This window comes from Arabidopsis lyrata (assembly GCF_000004255.2).
Source record: "Arabidopsis lyrata subsp. lyrata unplaced genomic scaffold ARALYscaffold_2, whole genome shotgun sequence".
NCBI classification, from domain to species: Eukaryota; Viridiplantae; Streptophyta; class Magnoliopsida; order Brassicales; family Brassicaceae; genus Arabidopsis; species Arabidopsis lyrata.
Genome location: NW_003302554.1, coordinates 3338091 through 3357012, shown reverse-complemented (window position 1 = coordinate 3357012; position 18922 = coordinate 3338091). Strand labels below are relative to the sequence as shown.

The following is an 18922-nucleotide window of genomic DNA, read 5'->3' as shown; positions in this document are numbered from 1 at the left end:
CAAATCATCAATTTGTCCTCAGTTTTTCATACATAATCTAGAATTCATCTTATAAATCTTGGTTTCATACAGTAAGTTTTTCCTCTTTTTGCTTTTAGACTTCTTATCTTTTTAATCAAGGCTTCTTCAATCATTAACCATAATCCATAAGACCATAAACGTATATAATATAATAGATGGGATAAATTTTTGCCAACGGAAGGACATAAAGTCTCGTAAAGAGATTGATCTCTTCTTTGTGTTGTCAAATTTTTGTTTCAAATTGGAGGCACGTTTGTTGTCAACGTTTTATTCCAAAGCCACCATATTCAATTATATAATAATGCTTTACCAGTTTCATTCTTTCCCATATATCTTTGTTTATGCTAATTTTTAATAAATTTTTTATTTCAGTAAGATGTCTTCGAAACGAATAAGAAGTGAGACGGGAGGCGCTGCGAAAATAAGAAAACTATGAAAAACAGTGGAAGAGGAGGGTAGTTGCCGAATAAAGAGAGATAAGCGAGGGTAAAAGGGTCAACACGAAAATTTTGATATAAATAACGGAAGGAAGCAACCAACTTAAGTCTCTCTTCTTCTTCTTCGTCGCTTCATCTCCAAGAAACAGATACAGAGATACTCAATCTTTTTCTCTCTAGATCCTCTGTTTCTTGATTGATTTAGTTTCATTATGGAGGTATCAGCTTATGATCGAATCAAAGCCGAACTGTTAAACGCAGAAGACGAAGTAATAATCTCACGTTATCTGAAGCGTATGATCGTTAACGGAGATTCTTGGCCTGCTAACTTCATCGAAGACGCAAACGTGTTCAACAAGAATCCATATGTGGAGTTTGATTCTGATAGCACTAGCTTCGTGATCGTTAAACCTAGAACAGAGGCTTGTGGTAAAACCGATGGATGTGAATCGGGTTGCTGGAGGATCATCGGTCGTGATAAACTTATCAAATCGAAAGCGACTGGGAAGATTCTAGGGTTCAAGAAGATTCTCAAGTTCTGCAAGAAGACGAAACCTAGAGAATACAAGAGAAGTTGGGTAATGGAAGAGTATAGGCTTACCAATAACTTGAACTGGAAGCAAGATCATGTGATTTGCAAGATTCGGTTTCTGTTTGAAGCTGAGATTAGTTTCTTGCTAACCAAGCATTTCTACACTACATCAAAATCACCTCTTCGTAATGAGCTGTTGCCAGCTTATGGATTCTATTCCAATGAACAAGAGAATGATGAATTTTATTGTGTGAAGATAATGAGTTCTGAAGGAAACGATTGGCCTAGCTACGTTACCAACAACGTGTATTGTCTGCATCCATTGGAGCTTGTGGATCCTCAAGATGAGAAGTTTCAACGTTTCGGAATCTGCATATTCGCTAACAAGACTAAAGCTATAAGAGATAAATGCGATGGTGGTTACTGGAAGCTCTTACGCCATGATAGGCCGATCAAGGCAGAGTTCGGGACCATTGGTTACAAGAGGCTTTTTGAGTTTTGTGAAACGGAGAAAGAAGAATATGCTCGTAATGGAAAAGATGTGAAGGTAACTTGGACTATAGAAGAGTATAGGCTTAGCAAAAACGTGAAGCGGAATAGGTTCTTGTGCGTTATCAGGTAAACCGATGATAACTAGCTAGGGACTTCTATACTCTGGTTTCCATGATCGATCATTTTACAGACATGGTCATGATTCATGAGTTTTGTGTTTCTTATTTCTTTGTTCATTATGGTTTAGAGACTAGTATGCCAATTTATGAAATGAAACCAACTACATGTTTCTGAATCAGCAACCCTAATGATCTATAAATGAAGATCAATGGGCAGAAAATTGACATGTTTTTTTTTAATCTGATTACAAGAGAGCATCGTTGTCGTGTGTGTGCTCGTGTATATGTGCATATAGCCTTTCTTGTTGCCAGAGATTTAAGAGAGAAAGAATATTTCCTCAGTTTTTAAGAATAGTCAAAGAATGTCATAGACTAGGATCAAAAATGCCGATCAAATAAAAATTATAGTATCACTGGTTAGTCTTGATTCCCGAGATTACACCAAACGAAACCAGTGATCAAGAACTTATAGGGCAAAGATTTGGAACTTTAGGTCAACAAGAAAAAAAAAATCTGAATCTTAGTATTATATAATCAAAACTAAATAAACAAAAAAAAAATCCATATGTTGAATTTCTGTATATATTTTTAAGCTATTCTAACTTGTATGATGATGATATATATTATCAAAGATGGGAGTTACTCGGAAACAAATACAGTAATTCTCAAAAAAACATTTTAAAACTATACCTCAAATTTATCAACACTACAGTTTCAAAGTCACTAAAGGCTTTGAAAGTCTCAAACAGCAAAGACCAAAACGCTTTGCCAAAGAGAGCAAATGATAAAAGCGGAATGGGCCAGACGAATTCAAAGATGAAGCCCACGAAGCCTTTGGTCAAACGTCGTTAAATCCGGTTTTACCAAATACGGAGAAACCGCTAACGGAGAGAGCTACGGAGAAAACGGGAATGTTCCGGTTAACGAATTTAAAGGATATGGTGACGGAGGAAACGGCGCCGTTTATGGATTTAAAAATTATAGAGTCCAATCCAACATCGGAGTTGACTCTTTCTCAGTGGGACACAAAACTCAAACAACGAGAAGGTCAATTTCGTAAATACGGTAAATCTACACCAACACAAAATATTTAATATTTTAGTTTCATTTTAATTTATGGAGTGATCGACCATCTCTATAGTCTATATGAATTTTTAGTCCTGGAATCAATAAATTCAAAAGTCAGAAGTATATGGTCTTCATTTCAACACGTGTTCTAATTTTTGTTTCTTAGCTAAATTGATAAATACTCCCTTCCTTTCATAAAAATAGATATTTAAAGTTATAGGCACATCCGCACATGAGTTTCCAAAAAAAAAAAAAAAAAAATTATAGGCACATAATTAAGAAACGTTTAACAAATCCTAATATGCCTTAATTTCACAATTATATACTAGATTTTAACCCGCGGTACACCGCGGGATGATTTAATTTTAAAGTTAGTATAAAAATATTTTGTAAATTGTATCTCCGTATAACATATTTAATTATATTATAGTTTATAATTGTTATTAAGTAACAGTATATCACGAGTCCACGAGACAATTATTAATAAACAGAGGATTTAACCCGTATTAAAGCGGTATATAAATATTGATTCAAATTCGTCCGCCATATAAATTCTTTCCGAAATGTAACTTGTTCCATAATATCTTAACCCGTCCTGTGTTTTATTTTTATTTTAAAATTTAATGATTATTTATTATATATAAAAGTTTACAAATCATATCATCCTCTAAGACCACAGGACAATTTTTGGTTTTGTACAATCTTTTCTAAATGAGACTGATTTAATATGTCTAATATTTGTGGTATTAAAAAAAGGATTTAATCCGTATTGAAGCGGCGAATTAATGATATTTTAATCTTTTTATTATTGTTGATTCAAAAACCGTTCCGCCAAACCCCTCCGGCAAAAAAATTCATTTATTTTATTAATGTTCTTATTTATGATATGATCCTGAATCATTGTCTAAATATTTTAATCGATGTAGAACGTTGAACACACATTTTCGTCAATTGGATAATATATGTCCGTTTTTTAAATTTCGAATCACAGTATATGCAGAAAAAAAAATTGATTTTTTTTTTACTTTATGTATTATATGAAGATTCAAAACAGTTAAAAACAAATCAAATAAAGATGATAAGAGAATCATAATTATAAATCTTAATCAAATCTTCTAAATATCTAAATTATTAAATATGGAATATCCGGTGTATGAGTTGGGTTAAATATAACCCGACCGAACAAATTTTTTGTGAAGGAATTTTAAAAACGGGTCGGGTATCCGATATATCCGGAAGCATTTTTACCCACCCATCACCAAAGTGTTGCAAAAATACTAGTATAGATTTTTTTTTTTTTTTTTTTTAACTTTACAGGGAAAAAATAAAAAACGTTATTTTTTACCCACATCTTGCATTGCAAATACAAAACATTTTTTTTTTTTTTTGTCAACAACTTTATTGGATTGGCTCAAATTAGCCAATGTGTAGGAATATTGTTTACATAAGTAGAAAGATGCGGTAAGATACGAACATTTCGTGCCAGTTTATCCGCTTTCACATTCAAATTTCGGGAAATTAGCGATAAAGAGAAAAAATCAAACTCTTCCTTCTCGCTCTAAATCGCTTCAAGTAAGTCGTGAACGCTGGCCACTGTTGCGGAGAAGACACCATCTTCACCAGGTCGGAGCAGTCTGTAAGGAAAACTACTTCTCTTTTGTCTTGGCCGATCATACATTTCATCGCCCAGATTAGTGCTTCAACCTCTGTGTGGAGTGAGGTCAAGCTTCTTCGAGTATTTTCAGCTCTCATGTCGTGCGCTTCTTCATTTGGATAAGAACAAAACCATCCTAACCCTGAAAAACAATCGCTTTCTTTCCAAGAACCATCTATATTTATGAAACAATTTCATTTTCTAAATAATTCATCTTTATGGGCGAAGGACAATCATTCACTTCAAGTCTTCAACACGTTTCAATATGTTTGTTTCTTAGTTAACACAAATCATTTATTTCTTTGTCACAAATATCTCTAGTGGGTTAGGTAAGTGGCAAGTGGGTTACTTATTCTCACATGGAACAGAGAAGAGAGAGTGTGTTTGTGAGAAATGGAACAGATTTTTGCTCTGTTTACCATTTTTTTGGCTTTTGCTTTCTCCGGGAGATGCAGCGACGATTTCAGCAGATATGATTTTCCCGATGGATTCGTCTTCGGTGCTGGCACTTCTGCTTATCAGGTTTGAATCAATTTTTAAGATTCTTTTTTCTTAACTTTTGAACAAAACTGAACCAAATGTTTGGTCTCCGCAAGTGGGAAGGAGCTGCTACGGAAGACGGAAGGAAACCTAGCGTGTGGGACACGCTTTGTCACTCTCGTAAGCTTCCATTTTAACATAAACTATTATTAGTATTGGAATTTTTCACTCTCCTTTAGGAAAAATAGAAAAGAAAGAAATTTGTCTCTCTTGTGCTTTGATTTTTCTTTCTAACATTGCAGGTATCAACGACACAGGCCCAGAGACTGATAGCAGGCCCAATCCGAAACAAGCCCAAGTCCAACACAATGCAAAAGCAGAAGAAACCGTACAACGGCTACCTGCGACAAAAGCCAAAAACAGAGCATTAGCAGAACAGACAAATGGTACGGAGGTGACAACGCAAAACCGTTTTGACGCGCTTAGGATCGTGTGACGACAGCTATGCCACGTGATGGTCAATAGCCAGCTATGACAGTCAAGGGTACACTAGGTTTAGATGTAAATCTCTATAAAACCATTGTACCTCTGTAATCGAAAACTAAGTTGAAAGGAAATCAAAATATAAAGAATCTTTCCATTTCTCTTCATATCTTTCATGGTATCAGAGCCATGGACAAATCCATGGAGCTCTATGATCTTCCGTCCCTAAAAATCTCCAACTGTGTTACGGTGAAACTCACCGAACGCAACTATATCCTTTGGAAATCTCAGTTCGAATCTTTTCTTTCTGGGCAAGGTCTTCTGGGGTTTGTCAATGGCACAATCACAGCTCCTGTCAGCATTGTTTCCGGACCACAAGCCACCGGCGTCACTGAAGCTGTCCAAAACCCTGAGTATGAAGCTTGGTGTCGTCTCGATCAAGTGGTTATGGCATGGTTACTCGGATCACTGTCTGAAGACATTCTCAGTGTGGTTGTTGGTTCTAAAACATCTTATGAGGTATGGAAAAATCTCGCAAAACATTTCAATCGTATCTCTTCTTCTCGGATTTTTGAGCTGCAACGTCGACTCCATGGTCTATCAAAAGAAGGGAAAACCATGGAGGAGTATTTGCGGTATCTCAAAAACATTTGTGACCAACTAGCCTCTGTTGGAAGCCCTGTTGCTGAAAAAAATGAAAGTCTTTGCTATGGTTCATGGTTTAACACGAGAGTATGAACCTCTAATCACTTCTCTTGAAAGCTCTCTTGATGCTTCTCCTGGTCCATCTTATGAAGATGTGGTCTATCGCTTAAAAGGGTTCGATGATAGGCTTCAGAGTTACAATGCAAGTGATGTTTCACCGCATCTGGCGTTCAACACTTTCAGATCTTCAAACAGAGGTCGTGGAGGAAGAAACAGGGGAAAAGGAAATTTCTCAACCCGTGGTCGTGGATTCCAACAACAGTTCTCTTCTTCCAGTTCTTCAGTCTCAACAGGAGAGAAACCCGTGTGTCAAATCTGTGGTAAAAGAGGTCATCCTGCGCTTCAGTGTTGGCATCGGTTTGATGACTCCTACCAACAGTCAGAAACTGCAGCTGCTGCGTTCTCAGCTCTCCACATCACTGATGTTACAGACGACAATGGTTGGATTCCTGACTCTGCTGCTACAGCACACATCACAAACAACAGCTCACGCTTGCAACAAATGCAACCCTACTTTGGTAATGATACAGTAATGGCTAGTGATGGGAATTTCTTGCCTATTACTCATATTGGCTCAGCAAGTCTCCCTTCCACTTCAGGTAATCTCCCTTTAAAAGATGTTTTGGTCTGTCCTGAAATAGCTAAGTCTCTTTTATCAGTGTCAAAATTGACTAAGGACTATCCTTGTTCCTTCACGTTTGATGCTGATGGTGTTCTTGTAAAGGACAAAGTAACTCACAAGGTTCTGACAAAGGGAAGCAGCACAAGTGATGGTCTTTACAAATTGGAGAATCCCAAGTTTCAGATGTTCTACTCTACTAGGCAAGTCAAAGCAAGTGATGAAGTATGGCATATGAGATTGGGACATCCAAACTCTCAAGTTCTTCAGTCTTTAGTCAAGAATAAGGTGATCCAAGTCAATAAAAGTACCAGCAAGATGTGTGAATCATGTCAGCTTGGGAAGAGTTCGAGGTTGCCATTTATTTCTTCAGATTTTGTTGCATCAAGACCTCTAGAGAGAGTTCACTGTGATCTCTGGGGTCCAGCTCCTGTTTCGTCTATTCAAGGATTTCACTACTATGTAATCTTCATTGACAATCTATCAAGATATTGTTGGTTTTATCCTCTAAAGCACAAGTCAGATTTTTGTTCAACATTCATCAAGTTTCAGAGTTTTGTTGAGAATCTCTTACAAACAAAAATAGGAACGTTTCAGAGTGATGGAGGAGGTGAATTCATAAGTAACAGGTTCTTAAAACATCTTCAAGAATCTGGTATACAACATTATGTTTCTTGTCCTCACACACCACAACAGAATGGATTGGCAGAAAGGAAGCACAGACAACTCACTGAAAGAGGGCTTACACTACTGTTCCAGAGTAAAGCACCACATAAATTTTGGGTTGAAGCCTTCTTTACAGCTAACTTTCTCAGTAACTTGCTACCTACAACAGTGCTGGATAATTCCACAACTCCATATGAAGCTCTATTTGGTAAGACACCAAACTACTCTGCTCTAAGAACATTCGGCTGTGCATGCTTTCCCACTCTCCGACCTTATGCACAAAATAAGTTTGATCCGCGGTCTCTTAAGTGTATCTTTCTTGGATACACTGAGAAATACAAAGGGTATCGCTGCTACTATCCACCAACTGGCCGTGTGTATTTGAGTAGGCATGTTATTTTTGATGAGAGCTCCTTTCCCTTCAGTGATACTTATGTTGGCTCGCAGCAGTCTTCTCTTACGCCTTTGCTTGATGCATGGGTAAAAGGCTTCTCAAATATGCAGTCTTCTTCAGAACAAGAACAAATGGCCGCAGAAACCACCAGCTCCAGTGTTCCTGCAACCAACATTGATCAACAACAACAAGACCAGCTCACAGTTCTAAATATCGAGGGGGAGACAAGCAACAACACATCAAATGAGCCAAATGAGCCATTATGTATTACACCTATACAAAGTATTACCTCCCAAGAAAATGATGCAGTTCCTGAATCTTCACCTATTGGCAACAGCGCTCCATCATCACCTCTTAGACCTGAAAATTCAGTATCTTCAAGCATCTTGCCTTCAACAACAGAATCTATTCATCCTATGACAACTAGGCTGAAGAAAGGAATTGTAAAGCCAAATCCAAGGTATGCTCTCCTTACACATAAAGTTTCATATCCTATGCCTACTACAGTCACTGAAGCTTTAAAAGATCCAAAGTGGACTGCTGCTATGGTAGAAGAAATGGGAAATTGTTCTGAAACGCAAACCTGGTCACTTGTTCCACTTACATCAAAGATGCATGTGCTAGGCTCCAAATGGGTGTTCAGAGTAAAACTACATGCTGATGGATCTCTGGACAAGTATAAAGCAAGACTTGTTGCTCAGGGATTCAAGCAAGAAGAGGGTATTGATTATCTTGAGACATACTCTCCTGTTGTCAGATCTGCAACTGTCAGGGCTGTTCTTCATCTTGCAACAGTCATGGAATGGGAACTAAAACAAATGGACGTCAAAAACGCCTTCCTCCATGGAGATTTGATTGAAACAGTCTATATGAAACAACCAGCAGGATTCGTGGATAAAGATCATCCTAATCATGTGTGCTTGCTCCACAAATCTCTCTATGGACTCAAGCAGTCCCCAAGGGCTTGGTTTGATAAATTTAGCAAATTTTTGCTGAGTTTTGGTTTCATATGTAGTATGTCTGACCCGTCTCTTTTTATTTGTGTGAAGAACAGAGATGTGATCATGCTTCTCCTTTATGTTGATGACATGGTAATTACAGGCAACAACTCCAAGCTCCTCTCTAATCTTCTTCATGATCTCAACCAACAGTTCAAAATGAAAGATTTGGGGAGATTGAGCTACTTTCTAGGAATTCAAGCTCAATTCCACTCAAAGGGGTTGTTTCTTTCTCAACAGAAATATGCTGAGGATTTGCTTGCCACAGCTGCAATGTCACATTGCTCTCCTGTTGCAACACCACTGCCCCTGCAACCTGAGAGAGCTCCACATCAAACAGAGCTTTTTGACAATCCAACCTACTTCCGCAGCTTAGCCGGTAAATTACAGTATCTCACTCTTACCAGGCCAGATCTTCAGTTCTCAGTTAATTATGTTTGTCAGAAGATGCACGCACCAACCGTGTCAGACTTTCATCTTCTCAAGCGAATCCTTCGCTGCATAAAAGGCACAACAACAATGGGAATTGCATTCAACAAAGCAACGGATTGCAAACTACGGGCTTATAGTGATAGTGATCACGCAGGTTGCCTGGGAACACGCCGTTCAACTATGGGGTTCTGTACCTTCCTTGGCAACAATTTAATCTCTTGGTGCTCAAGAAAGCAACCGACAGTCGCCAAAAGCTCCACTGAAGCTGAATACAGAGCAATGTCGGAGACAGCTTCTGAAATCACTTGGCTCGTTAATTTGCTTCGAAATTTGGGTGTTCCGCAACTTCAGAAACCGGAACTCTTCTGTGATAACCTCTCGGCTGTCTATCTTACAGCGAATCCTGCGTTTCATCCTCGCACCAAACACTTCGCCACACATTATCACTATGTGCGTGAGCAGGTTGCTTTTGGTGAACTCATTGTGAATCATATACCGGGTCACTTGCAGCTCGCCGATATCTTCACAAAGTCTCTAGCCACTGCTCCTTTCGAATCTCTGCGATTCAAACTTGGCGTCGATTTCCCACCTCCTCCAAGTTTGAGGGGGAGTATCAACGACACAGGCCCAGAGACTGATAGCAGGCCCAATCCGAAACAAGCCCAAGTCCAACACAATGCAAAAGCAGAAGAAACCGTACAACGGCTACCTGCGACAAAAGCCAAAAACAGAGCATTAGCAGAACAGACAAATGGTACGGAGGTGACAACGCAAAACCGTTTTGACGCGCTTAGGATCGTGTGACGACAGCTATGCCACGTGATGGTCAATAGCCAGCTATGACAGTCAAGGGTACACTAGGTTTAGATGTAAATCTCTATAAAACCATTGTACCTCTGTAATCGAAAACTAAGTTGAAAGGAAATCAAAATATAAAGAATCTTTCCATTTCTCTTCATATCTTTCAGCAGGTAACCAAGGTAACGGAGATATGACATGTGATGGGTATCACAAGTACAAGGTTCTTTAATACTCTCTGACTACTACTACTACATTATGAGTTTTATTTATAAAACCCTAAGAGGCTAAGATAATTGTGACTATGCAGGAAGATGTGAAGTTGATGGTGGACACTAACTTAGATGCGTTTAGATTCTCCATCTCTTGGTCTAGGCTAATACCTAGTAAGTTTTATTATCGTTTATGCGGGTTTTTGTTCACTTGAAGGGGTCAATTTTATGAGCTCTTATCTCATTAGATGGAAGAGGCCCTGTTAACCAAAAGGGTGTAGAATTTTACAAGAACCTCATCTAAGAATTAGTAACGCATGGTAAGACCTACCGTTCTTGGAAACCAAAGTTTGGTTTTAGTTCATATTAAGTGGACTTTTAAGTAAACTTACTACAGGAAATGAACCATATGTTACACTATACCACTACGATCATCCTCAGTATCTTGAGGATGAATATGGAGGATGGCTCAACCGCCTAATGATGTAGGCTAACAAAATGAAGCATTACTTAGTTTCTTATACAGATTTTGTAGAAAATGATAAAATAACAAAACTTGGTGTTATTTGCCATTGCAGCAAAGACTTTACTGCTTATGCAGATGTCTGCTTTAGAGAGTTTGGAAACCACGTCAAATTCTGGACAACGATCAACGAGGCTAATGTATTCTCTATTGGAGGTTACACCGATGGGCTGACACCACCTGGTCGTTGTTCTATACCAGGCAGAAACTGCTTGTCAGGGAACTCTTCCACTGAACAATATATTGTAGGCCATAATTTGCTTCTTGCACACGCCTCTTCTTCAAGAATATACAAGCAAAAGTACAAGGTAATATATATTTCACATAACCCTTTCTTGAATATTGTGTGAGTTGATGACAAGGGAGCAACATACCATATTCAATATGCAGGATATGCAGGGAGGTTTCGTAGGCTTAAGCTTATATTTTTTAGGGCTTATTCCTTCTACAAGCTCCAAGGATGATTACATTGCAACTCAAAGAGCCAAAAGTTTCTACACCGGCTGGTGAGACACAAACTGTTTCAAATAATTTTATAAACTTGGCAACACATGACATATCCAAGGGTTGAAGAAACCAAAAAAAAAAAAAAAAAAACTCTGCTCTTAAAAACTCAGGATGCTTGGTCCTCTTATATATGGACACTATCCAGATACAATGAAAAGAATCGTTGGATCAAGACTCATCAGATTTCATAGGAGTCATACACTATCATGCGGTTTCTGTCACAAACATCAAATCCAAACCTTCTCTGTCCGGGAACCAAAATTTCTACTCAGACATGGGCGTATCTTTTCATTGTAGGAATTGGAACTCAATCTTTTCAATAACAGAACAATCTTTTTTATATTTCATCTTGTTTTTGCTAATCATCTCTGCTTGCTTGGGAGGTACAGATTTTGGAAAAATCTTCGATTTCAAGGTACGAGTTTTGAGGTTATCATATTCGAATGCAAAGACGCCTAATATTTCTTATACAGTTACTAAGTTGTTTTGTATTTGTTTAAACAAGTATGCTGTTGCTCCATGGGCTATGGAAGTTGTCCTGGAGTATATAAAGCAGAGCTATGGAAATCCTCCTGTCTACATTCTTGAGAATGGTCTCTCTCTATTCTCTAATTTATCACTCTTGATTTTGTCTGAGTCTGCTCATCAATTCTCTTGCCAATGCGAACAAATAGGTATACCGATGAAGCAAGATTCGCAGCTGAAACAGAAGGATACACCAAGGGTGGAATACTTGCATGCTTACATTGGTGGTGTGCTCAAATCCGTTAGGTAAGTAAAGTTACTTATTACATCATCTCTTCATTTTTCTTGTTAGGGTAATAAAGGAAAAAAAAGAAATTACTACGTGTAGGAATGGATCAGATACAAGAGGCTACTTCGTATGGTCGTTTGTGGATTTATACGAGATTTTCGGGGGATACGAGGTTGGTTTTGGATTGTACTCTGTCAATTTCAGTGATCCTCATCTCAAGAGATCTCCCAAACTCTCTGCTCATTGGTACTCTGATTTTCTCAATGGCAAAACTGCCTTTCTTGGTTCTCAAGGCATCGCGGAATTGCAGAGCAACTTATCTTTAAACTCCTACTAGTGTTGCATATATATATATATATATTCTGATGAAACTGTGTTTTTTGTGAGAAATGTAATGAATAAAATCTCATGTTGTACTTATAAGTTGTACTATTTGATGATGTTGCTGGTAATTGTCAATCTTGTACATTTGCATGTATTGAAACTTCTGGCACGAATGGTCCTATGTCTTTATTTCAAACTGTGGTGAATCGAATTATACCTGTAGAAATGTGAAGAAATATAGGAAACTGGTGCATTTAAACAGAGGAGAAAGAAAAGTTTTGAAGAGAAAGGGAGAGAGAAGAAATTTTGTTGCTTTGATTACACATAAAAGAGAGAGGTCTTTTACAAACAAACAATAACATAAAAGGCAACAGAAGCTAAGCTGTTTTTTACACTTGACTTGAGTTTTCATAAATCTAAAGCCTAGGTCCTTGAAATTGACCTAATGTATCTGCTCCTGCAAAGAAAGAAACCAGAAGAAACAATCACAATCTTAAGAAAGAATCAAAACAAATAGTCACAAAGGTGAAAGTAATTACCAGAAGGAAAGGCTGGAAGGAATTACCACCAGCTTCATACTGGTTCTGTAGAGAGTAGACTGCATTCACAGTCCTAGGGTTTGAATATTTCTTATAAAGTTATAATATTTCTTATAAAGTTTTAAGTCTTCAAAGAGATAAGTGTTACTAAGTTGTTTTGTTTTTTTTTAACAAAGTATGTTGTTGCTCCATGGGCTATGGAAGCTGTCCTGGAGTATATAAAGCAGAGCTATGGAAATCCTCCTGTCTACATTCTTGAAAATGGTCTCTCTCTGATCTCTCTACCTCTCTCTCGTTTTATTCTCAGTATGCTAAATTCTCTTGCCAATGCCAACAAATAGGTATACCGATGAAGCAAGATTCGCAGCTGAAACAGAAGGATACACCAAGAGTGGAAGACTTACATGCTTACATTGGTGGTGTTCTCAAATCCATAAGGTAAGTAAAGTTACGTATTCAATCCTCTCTTCACTTTTTTTGTTAGTGTAATAAAGAAAAAAAGACATTACTATAATGTAGGAATGGATCAAACACGAGAGGCTACTTCGTATGGTCATTTATGGATTTATACGAGCTTATAGGGGGGATACGAGGTTGGTTTTGGGTTGTACTCTGTCAATTTCGGCGATCCTCATCGCAGGAGATCTCCCAAACTCTCTGCTCATTGGTACTCTGATTTTCTCAAGGGCACTACCGCGTTTCTTGGTTCCGCAAGGCACTACCGCGTTTCTTGGTTCCCAAGGCACTACCGCGTTTCTTGGTTCCCAAGGCACCACGGAATTGCAGAGAGACTTATCTTCTTCCTTTTAAACTCCTAGTAGTGTTGTGTTGCATTTATATATTTTGATGAATCCGTATTTTTTTATGAGAACTGTAATGAATAAAATCTCATGTTCTACTGAGTTTAGACAGGCACCACTTTTTCTATTACAACTTTGATTATCACCATGAACTTTAGTCGAATTTACTGAGGATCAATAAAAGTCAAACACAATCGAAAATCGACTTATAAAGATGCAAGAATCGTATTGGAAAGAAGAACATAACGGGAAACAGAGAAACGTGACAAATAAAGAATATGAGATTTTTACAAGCCAAGTTCGTGGGACGTGGTGGCTTGGGGGCAAAAGGGTTTGCTTAACCCGACTGCTCCAGTGGTCATAGCCCGGTCCATACTCCTTCTGGCAAAGGCTCCTAGGGGCAAGTCTAGGTCCATTCTCATGGACAATTAGAGCGGGAGTATGATCCAATGAGTGCCACTTTTTTGATCAGGACCAAACTCAGAATCTTATTTACGAGATAGCGAATCTTTGTAAAACAATCATAATGGGTAAAACAATGTAAACACTCAGATCATACACAAGACAATTTTATATACAAACACAATTGGAAAGAGCTATTTCTTGCTCATAACTTGTAAATTACGTACATGTGCAAACCTGAGGTAAGCCTCAATTCACAAGCGCAAATTGCAACATAAAGTTTTGTCTCTTTTTGTTTTTCGTGGTTTCTATGTACAAACCTGAACTTTTTGTTTCGTCAAAGATTCACATTTTCCTCCTAAATAAATCCCGTCGATCTTTGATTCTCATACCACGCTTTCGAAGGAGACTCTGAGGTGAGAAGGGTACCTAGGCTTTGGGCTCGTAGTGTTGGCAAGTCCTTGAAGCAGCTTCACCACATCGCTTACTTCATCGAGGAAGTATTTGGCTTTGCTCGGTTTTCTTCCCACTGTACACGCGAATATCTCTGTAGACATTGACGATGATTGAGCTGAGAGGGTTGTTGATATGTTCTCAAACATCTCCTCGTCTGATCTATCATCCCCAATGCATACAACGAAATCCGGTGCTCTCCCATCTTCAAGCATTCTGCTAAGAATTTTCCCAGTGACAAGACCTTTGCTTACTCCCTGTTAGTAAAAAAATCTCAGTTTAAGACTACGTATAAACCAGATATATAAGGACTGCTTCAATTAAGTGCCATAAAACAGGGAGATTATGAATCCTAGAAGATTTGGAGACATTTTTAATTTTTCTGAGAATCACTGTGTTATGGGTTCCTTATTTCTCATCAACAGAAGATGGGGTGGAGAAAGTTTATTTACCTGAGGCTTAACTTCAACAATATGGTGGCCTCTGTTAACAATAACCGGTTCATTCACAAGAACGGTTTCTAGATGGTCCAGTAGTTCCTTGGCTTGACAAGAACCAAAGTCTGGGTCAGCATCTTGGTGATGCCAGACTAAAGCACTCTCTTTTGCTTCTATATTGGATCCATCGGTAGTCTCTGTATATAGTCTCATAATAGGTTCCACAACTTTCTTCCACTCAAGGTCATCAGATAAGCCGCTTGTTTCCCAGTCAGAAGATTTATTCCACCTGCATTACATAGATTATCTTCTAAGTTTTTCTTTCCTACTGGAAAGTTTCTCAAGACTTTCAGAATTAAGACAAACCAGTAACTTACCTTGTGAAGTAACCGTGTTCAGCCGCTATTCCAAGATTCTCACACGGTGCAAGCCACTCGCTCAAAGAAACTTTTCCCCTCCCGCTAATAATAAATATAGTGTTGTTAGGATCACTACACAGTGACTTCAACGCAGATATAACTTCAGCACTTGGGTCCTTTACGATGGAGGACTCAGGAACTAAAGTACCATCATAATCAAGAAATATTGCTCTCTTGCTCGATCTTCGGTAAGCATTAACAGTTTGCTCAATGGATAGCCTTCTGAAATTAGGAGAGAGAGCGACAAGCCTAAAACCCAAACCCCAACCCACACCCCAGCACCGTTTACTGTAATGATCTCGAGATGCCCTCCCCAAATCCTGTGAAAAGCTGCGCGCCCAATAAGCCACATCATGTGTACTAATGTAGTGGAAGTGTTTTTTATGTCGTAGTTGCTTCTCAAAATCAGACATGGTGATAGCAGAATATATTGAATCGGCTACCGCATCAACGTCCCAAGGATTAACCCTAATCGCACCACTTAGAGAAGGCGAGCAACCAATGAACTCAGACAGAACAAGCGTGCTTGTGCGAGGAGAATCATCACTTACTCCCAAAGACTTATCCATGCTAGGAGTTCCCTGCCGACAAACAGTGTACTTATACGGAACTAAGTTCATCCCATCCCTCACTGCATTGACTATGCAGCATTCTGCCAAAGCATAATAGGCAGACTTTTCAAACCGGGGAACAGGGCGATCAATCAGAACCACTGGCTCAAAATCACGCGACCCATAACGCTCGTTGATTCTTTTAACAGTATCATATGTTTCTTTCCTCGCTTCTTGAACGTCTTTACCTGAACCTCTGGCTGGGTTCACAATCTGAATAAGAACTATTTTCCCTAGCATACTAGGATATTGCTGTAGGAGGTGTTCAAAGGCCAAAATTTTAAGACTTAAACCTTTGAATATATCCATGTCATCAACACCGAGAATTACCTTTTTTCCCCGATACTTTTCTTGAATCTCTTTCAGTTTATCAGCTGTAGCAGGAAGATTCAGAACAGATTCCAGCCTTCCCATGTGGATACCTATAGGAAGAATCTTCAGAAAAACTGTACGGCCCAAGTAGTCAAGAGCAATATGCCCTCTCTTAGATTCATACTCCAATCCAAGCATTCTACAGCAGCATGACAAGAAATGCCGTGCATAATCGAAGGTGTGAAAACCAATTAAGTCACAGTTTAAGAGCCCTCTCAGTAGTTCCTCTCGAACAGGTAAGGTTCGGTAAATTTCTGAAGAAGGAAACGGACTGTGGAGGAAGAAACCAAGCTTAACCCTGTGAAAACGCCTTCGCAAAAATGTTGGGAGAACCATCAAATGATAGTCATGAATCCAGATATAATCTTCCTCAAGATTAATCACACCCATCACCTTATCTGCAAATATTTTGTTGGCAGAAACATATGCCTGCCAAAGACCACGATCAAAGCGTTCACCATGATCAGGGCACATGGGTAACATGTAATGGAAAAGTGGCCATAGCTGCTGTTTACAAAAGCCAAGGTAGAATTTTTTATGCACATCTTGCGGGAGGAAAGTCGCAACACAATTGAATTCCTCAAAAATATTTTGGGAAACCTCGTCTTGGTCACTAAGATCAACATGCGTCTTCAGAGATCCAACATAAATGACTTCCGTCTCTGGAGAAAAACCATCCTTGAGATGTAACAATGGAGAATCATTGTCTAGACTGAATTTCCACTTTCCAGTTTCTGAATCCTTTTTACCATTCAAAGGAAGAAAGTTAGCCACAATGATTTTCCGCTCGCGGCAAGGTAACGAAATGACATCTGAATCACCATCACTAATTCCATATCCATCAACGTCAGAGATGATGCCAGGAATAGTCATCACTCTTGGAAGAGATCTCGGGGTCTGAGGAATGTCCAAAAGATCCCCAGAGGCCAAGTCTAACAGGTTTCCAAATGATTTTGACCCCATTATTCGAACCAAAAACCATGAAAGGTAGATACTCCCAAGCTGAAAAAAGTTCCCAACGAACTACAAGTACAAAAGATTAGTCCATTCATCAGCATTTTGAACTAATCAAGTAGGTCGAATCCGCACACCAATCAAACTAAATCAGTCAAATACACTCGAGACAAAGGAGTAAAAAGGTCAATTCTTTAGGTTACCCTTCAACGAGCACAAGGCCAGAGAATACAAATTCAAAGTCTTTACAGGTTTTGGTTTCAATATAAGCTATGGACATGTTAATCTCAAAATCCAGATCACTGAAACAACAACTTTCACTGTTCTAGACCAAAATTAGAAACCAACCCCAAAAAAGAAACCAATCCCTAAGTCACAATTCCCCGATAAAACCCAAAGGATTTAGATGAAATCAATCTCAGAGAAGAACAGATCATGCGATTCAATAAGTAAAATCAGAGGAGAAAGTAAAATTGAAAAAGAAGAGTGAAGGCTTATGAACAAAAAGTCAAAGCTGCTTACCAAAGCGAAGATCTCAAAAACCGGCGGTCACTGTCTGAGAGTTTGCTCCGATCACCGGCGATTATAAGAATCGATTCGAAGTAGAGAGACGAAAGAGAGAGAGAGAGAGGAATTGGAATCAGAGAGATGGGATATTCTGGGAGCGTAATAACGTATTTTAATATATTAAATACAAAATTGAGTTTGGATAAGTTCTATAGACTCATAGACTTCTATTTTTATTTTTTATTTTCTTTGTCGACATCTTATAATCTTTGGATTGATTAATGTATTTTAGGACAAATTTTTGGGGTTAGTCAATAACTGGTGATCCTAGACTCTATCAAATGAGCACTTTTTAAATTAGTTGTTATAACTAAACTCTTATCCATTTTGTAATTATATATAATTTGCACCACATGTTTGGAATAAATTTTTATTGTTATCTTTCAAAAACCAATAATTAATATCCTTAGGTATATATTGTAAAATTTAAGCAATGAAATAAAAATATTGTTCTTAGGCGGTATTTAGGCGTTCAATATGGATCTAACGCCTAGATCGATTGATCGGAAATTAGGCGGAGCCTAAACGTTAGCATATTATTTACTTATTTTCTGACTATGTTTCATAATTTTATAACAAAATATTGGTTATAAAAAATAAAATGTTAAAAAAATTACCTAATAAGAGTTTTGTTTAATCCCAATAACTAAAAAAATTGAGAATAGTTAATTCATAATTTATAATTTTAATAATCAAGTATTTTGTTTTATTTTTGCATAATTTTTTTCATTATATTAGAAAAAGATCATGCATTAAACTAATCGATATGCCCGATTTGACCAATTAATTCTGATTTTGAACGCATAAACGGGTAAATTGATTTGACTCACCGATTTAACTAAAATCGGGGCATCCAGAAGTTCATGAGCGCCTAATCGCCATTTAAGCCAATTTTTTAAACATTATAAAAGAGTTTGAAATAATAACATGTCATTTCTATTTAAATTTCAATATTTTTATTTACAGGATTAATAGAATTATTATATTAAAGATAGTTTTAGATGAAATTTACTTAAAATGCGAGAAAAAAACAAATACAATTCATTTTCTGTATAATACAATTAGCCAGTTTTAGGAATGATTAAAAAAAAAGGATCAATAGTGAACTCCTACTTGTAAGAAAAACAAATTGATGATATGTTTTCTTTAT

The 18922-nt window shown here is 37.8% G+C and overlaps 3 protein-coding genes across 3 annotated transcripts; 2 read left to right on the top strand and 1 right to left on the bottom strand.

Annotated features, from left to right (window-relative positions):
- Positions 1–567: 567 nt before the first annotated feature.
- LOC9324215 (NAC domain-containing protein 53) lies at positions 568–1777 on the top strand. The gene has a single exon (XM_002888106.2). The coding sequence runs from the start codon at positions 671–673 to the stop codon at positions 1610–1612; it is 942 nt and encodes a 313-aa protein (XP_002888152.1). The 5' UTR covers positions 568–670; the 3' UTR covers positions 1613–1777.
- Positions 1778–4634: 2857 nt separating this feature from the next.
- On the top strand, positions 4635–12391 carry LOC9324214 (beta-glucosidase 4). The gene is given in 14 exon segments (XM_021034487.1): positions 4635–4845; positions 4920–4983; positions 10072–10121; positions 10209–10284; positions 10359–10430; positions 10508–10595; positions 10689–10941; positions 11024–11139; positions 11251–11313; positions 11315–11433; positions 11530–11555; positions 11646–11733; positions 11815–11911; positions 11994–12391. Coding segments are annotated over 14 exon segments (1479 nt in total). The 5' UTR covers positions 4635–4716; the 3' UTR covers positions 12232–12391.
- Positions 12392–14064: 1673 nt separating this feature from the next.
- Positions 14065–17877, bottom strand: LOC9324213 (probable alpha,alpha-trehalose-phosphate synthase [UDP-forming] 10). Its single transcript, XM_002886589.2, has 4 exons — positions 17728–17877; positions 15227–17274; positions 14865–15138; positions 14065–14669 (listed from the first exon to the last, which is right to left on the bottom strand). The coding sequence occupies exons 2-4, from the start codon at positions 17212–17214 to the stop codon at positions 14346–14348; spliced, it is 2586 nt and encodes an 861-aa protein (XP_002886635.1). The 5' UTR covers positions 17215–17274; positions 17728–17877; the 3' UTR covers positions 14065–14345.
- Between the last annotated feature and the right edge of the window lie 1045 nt (positions 17878–18922).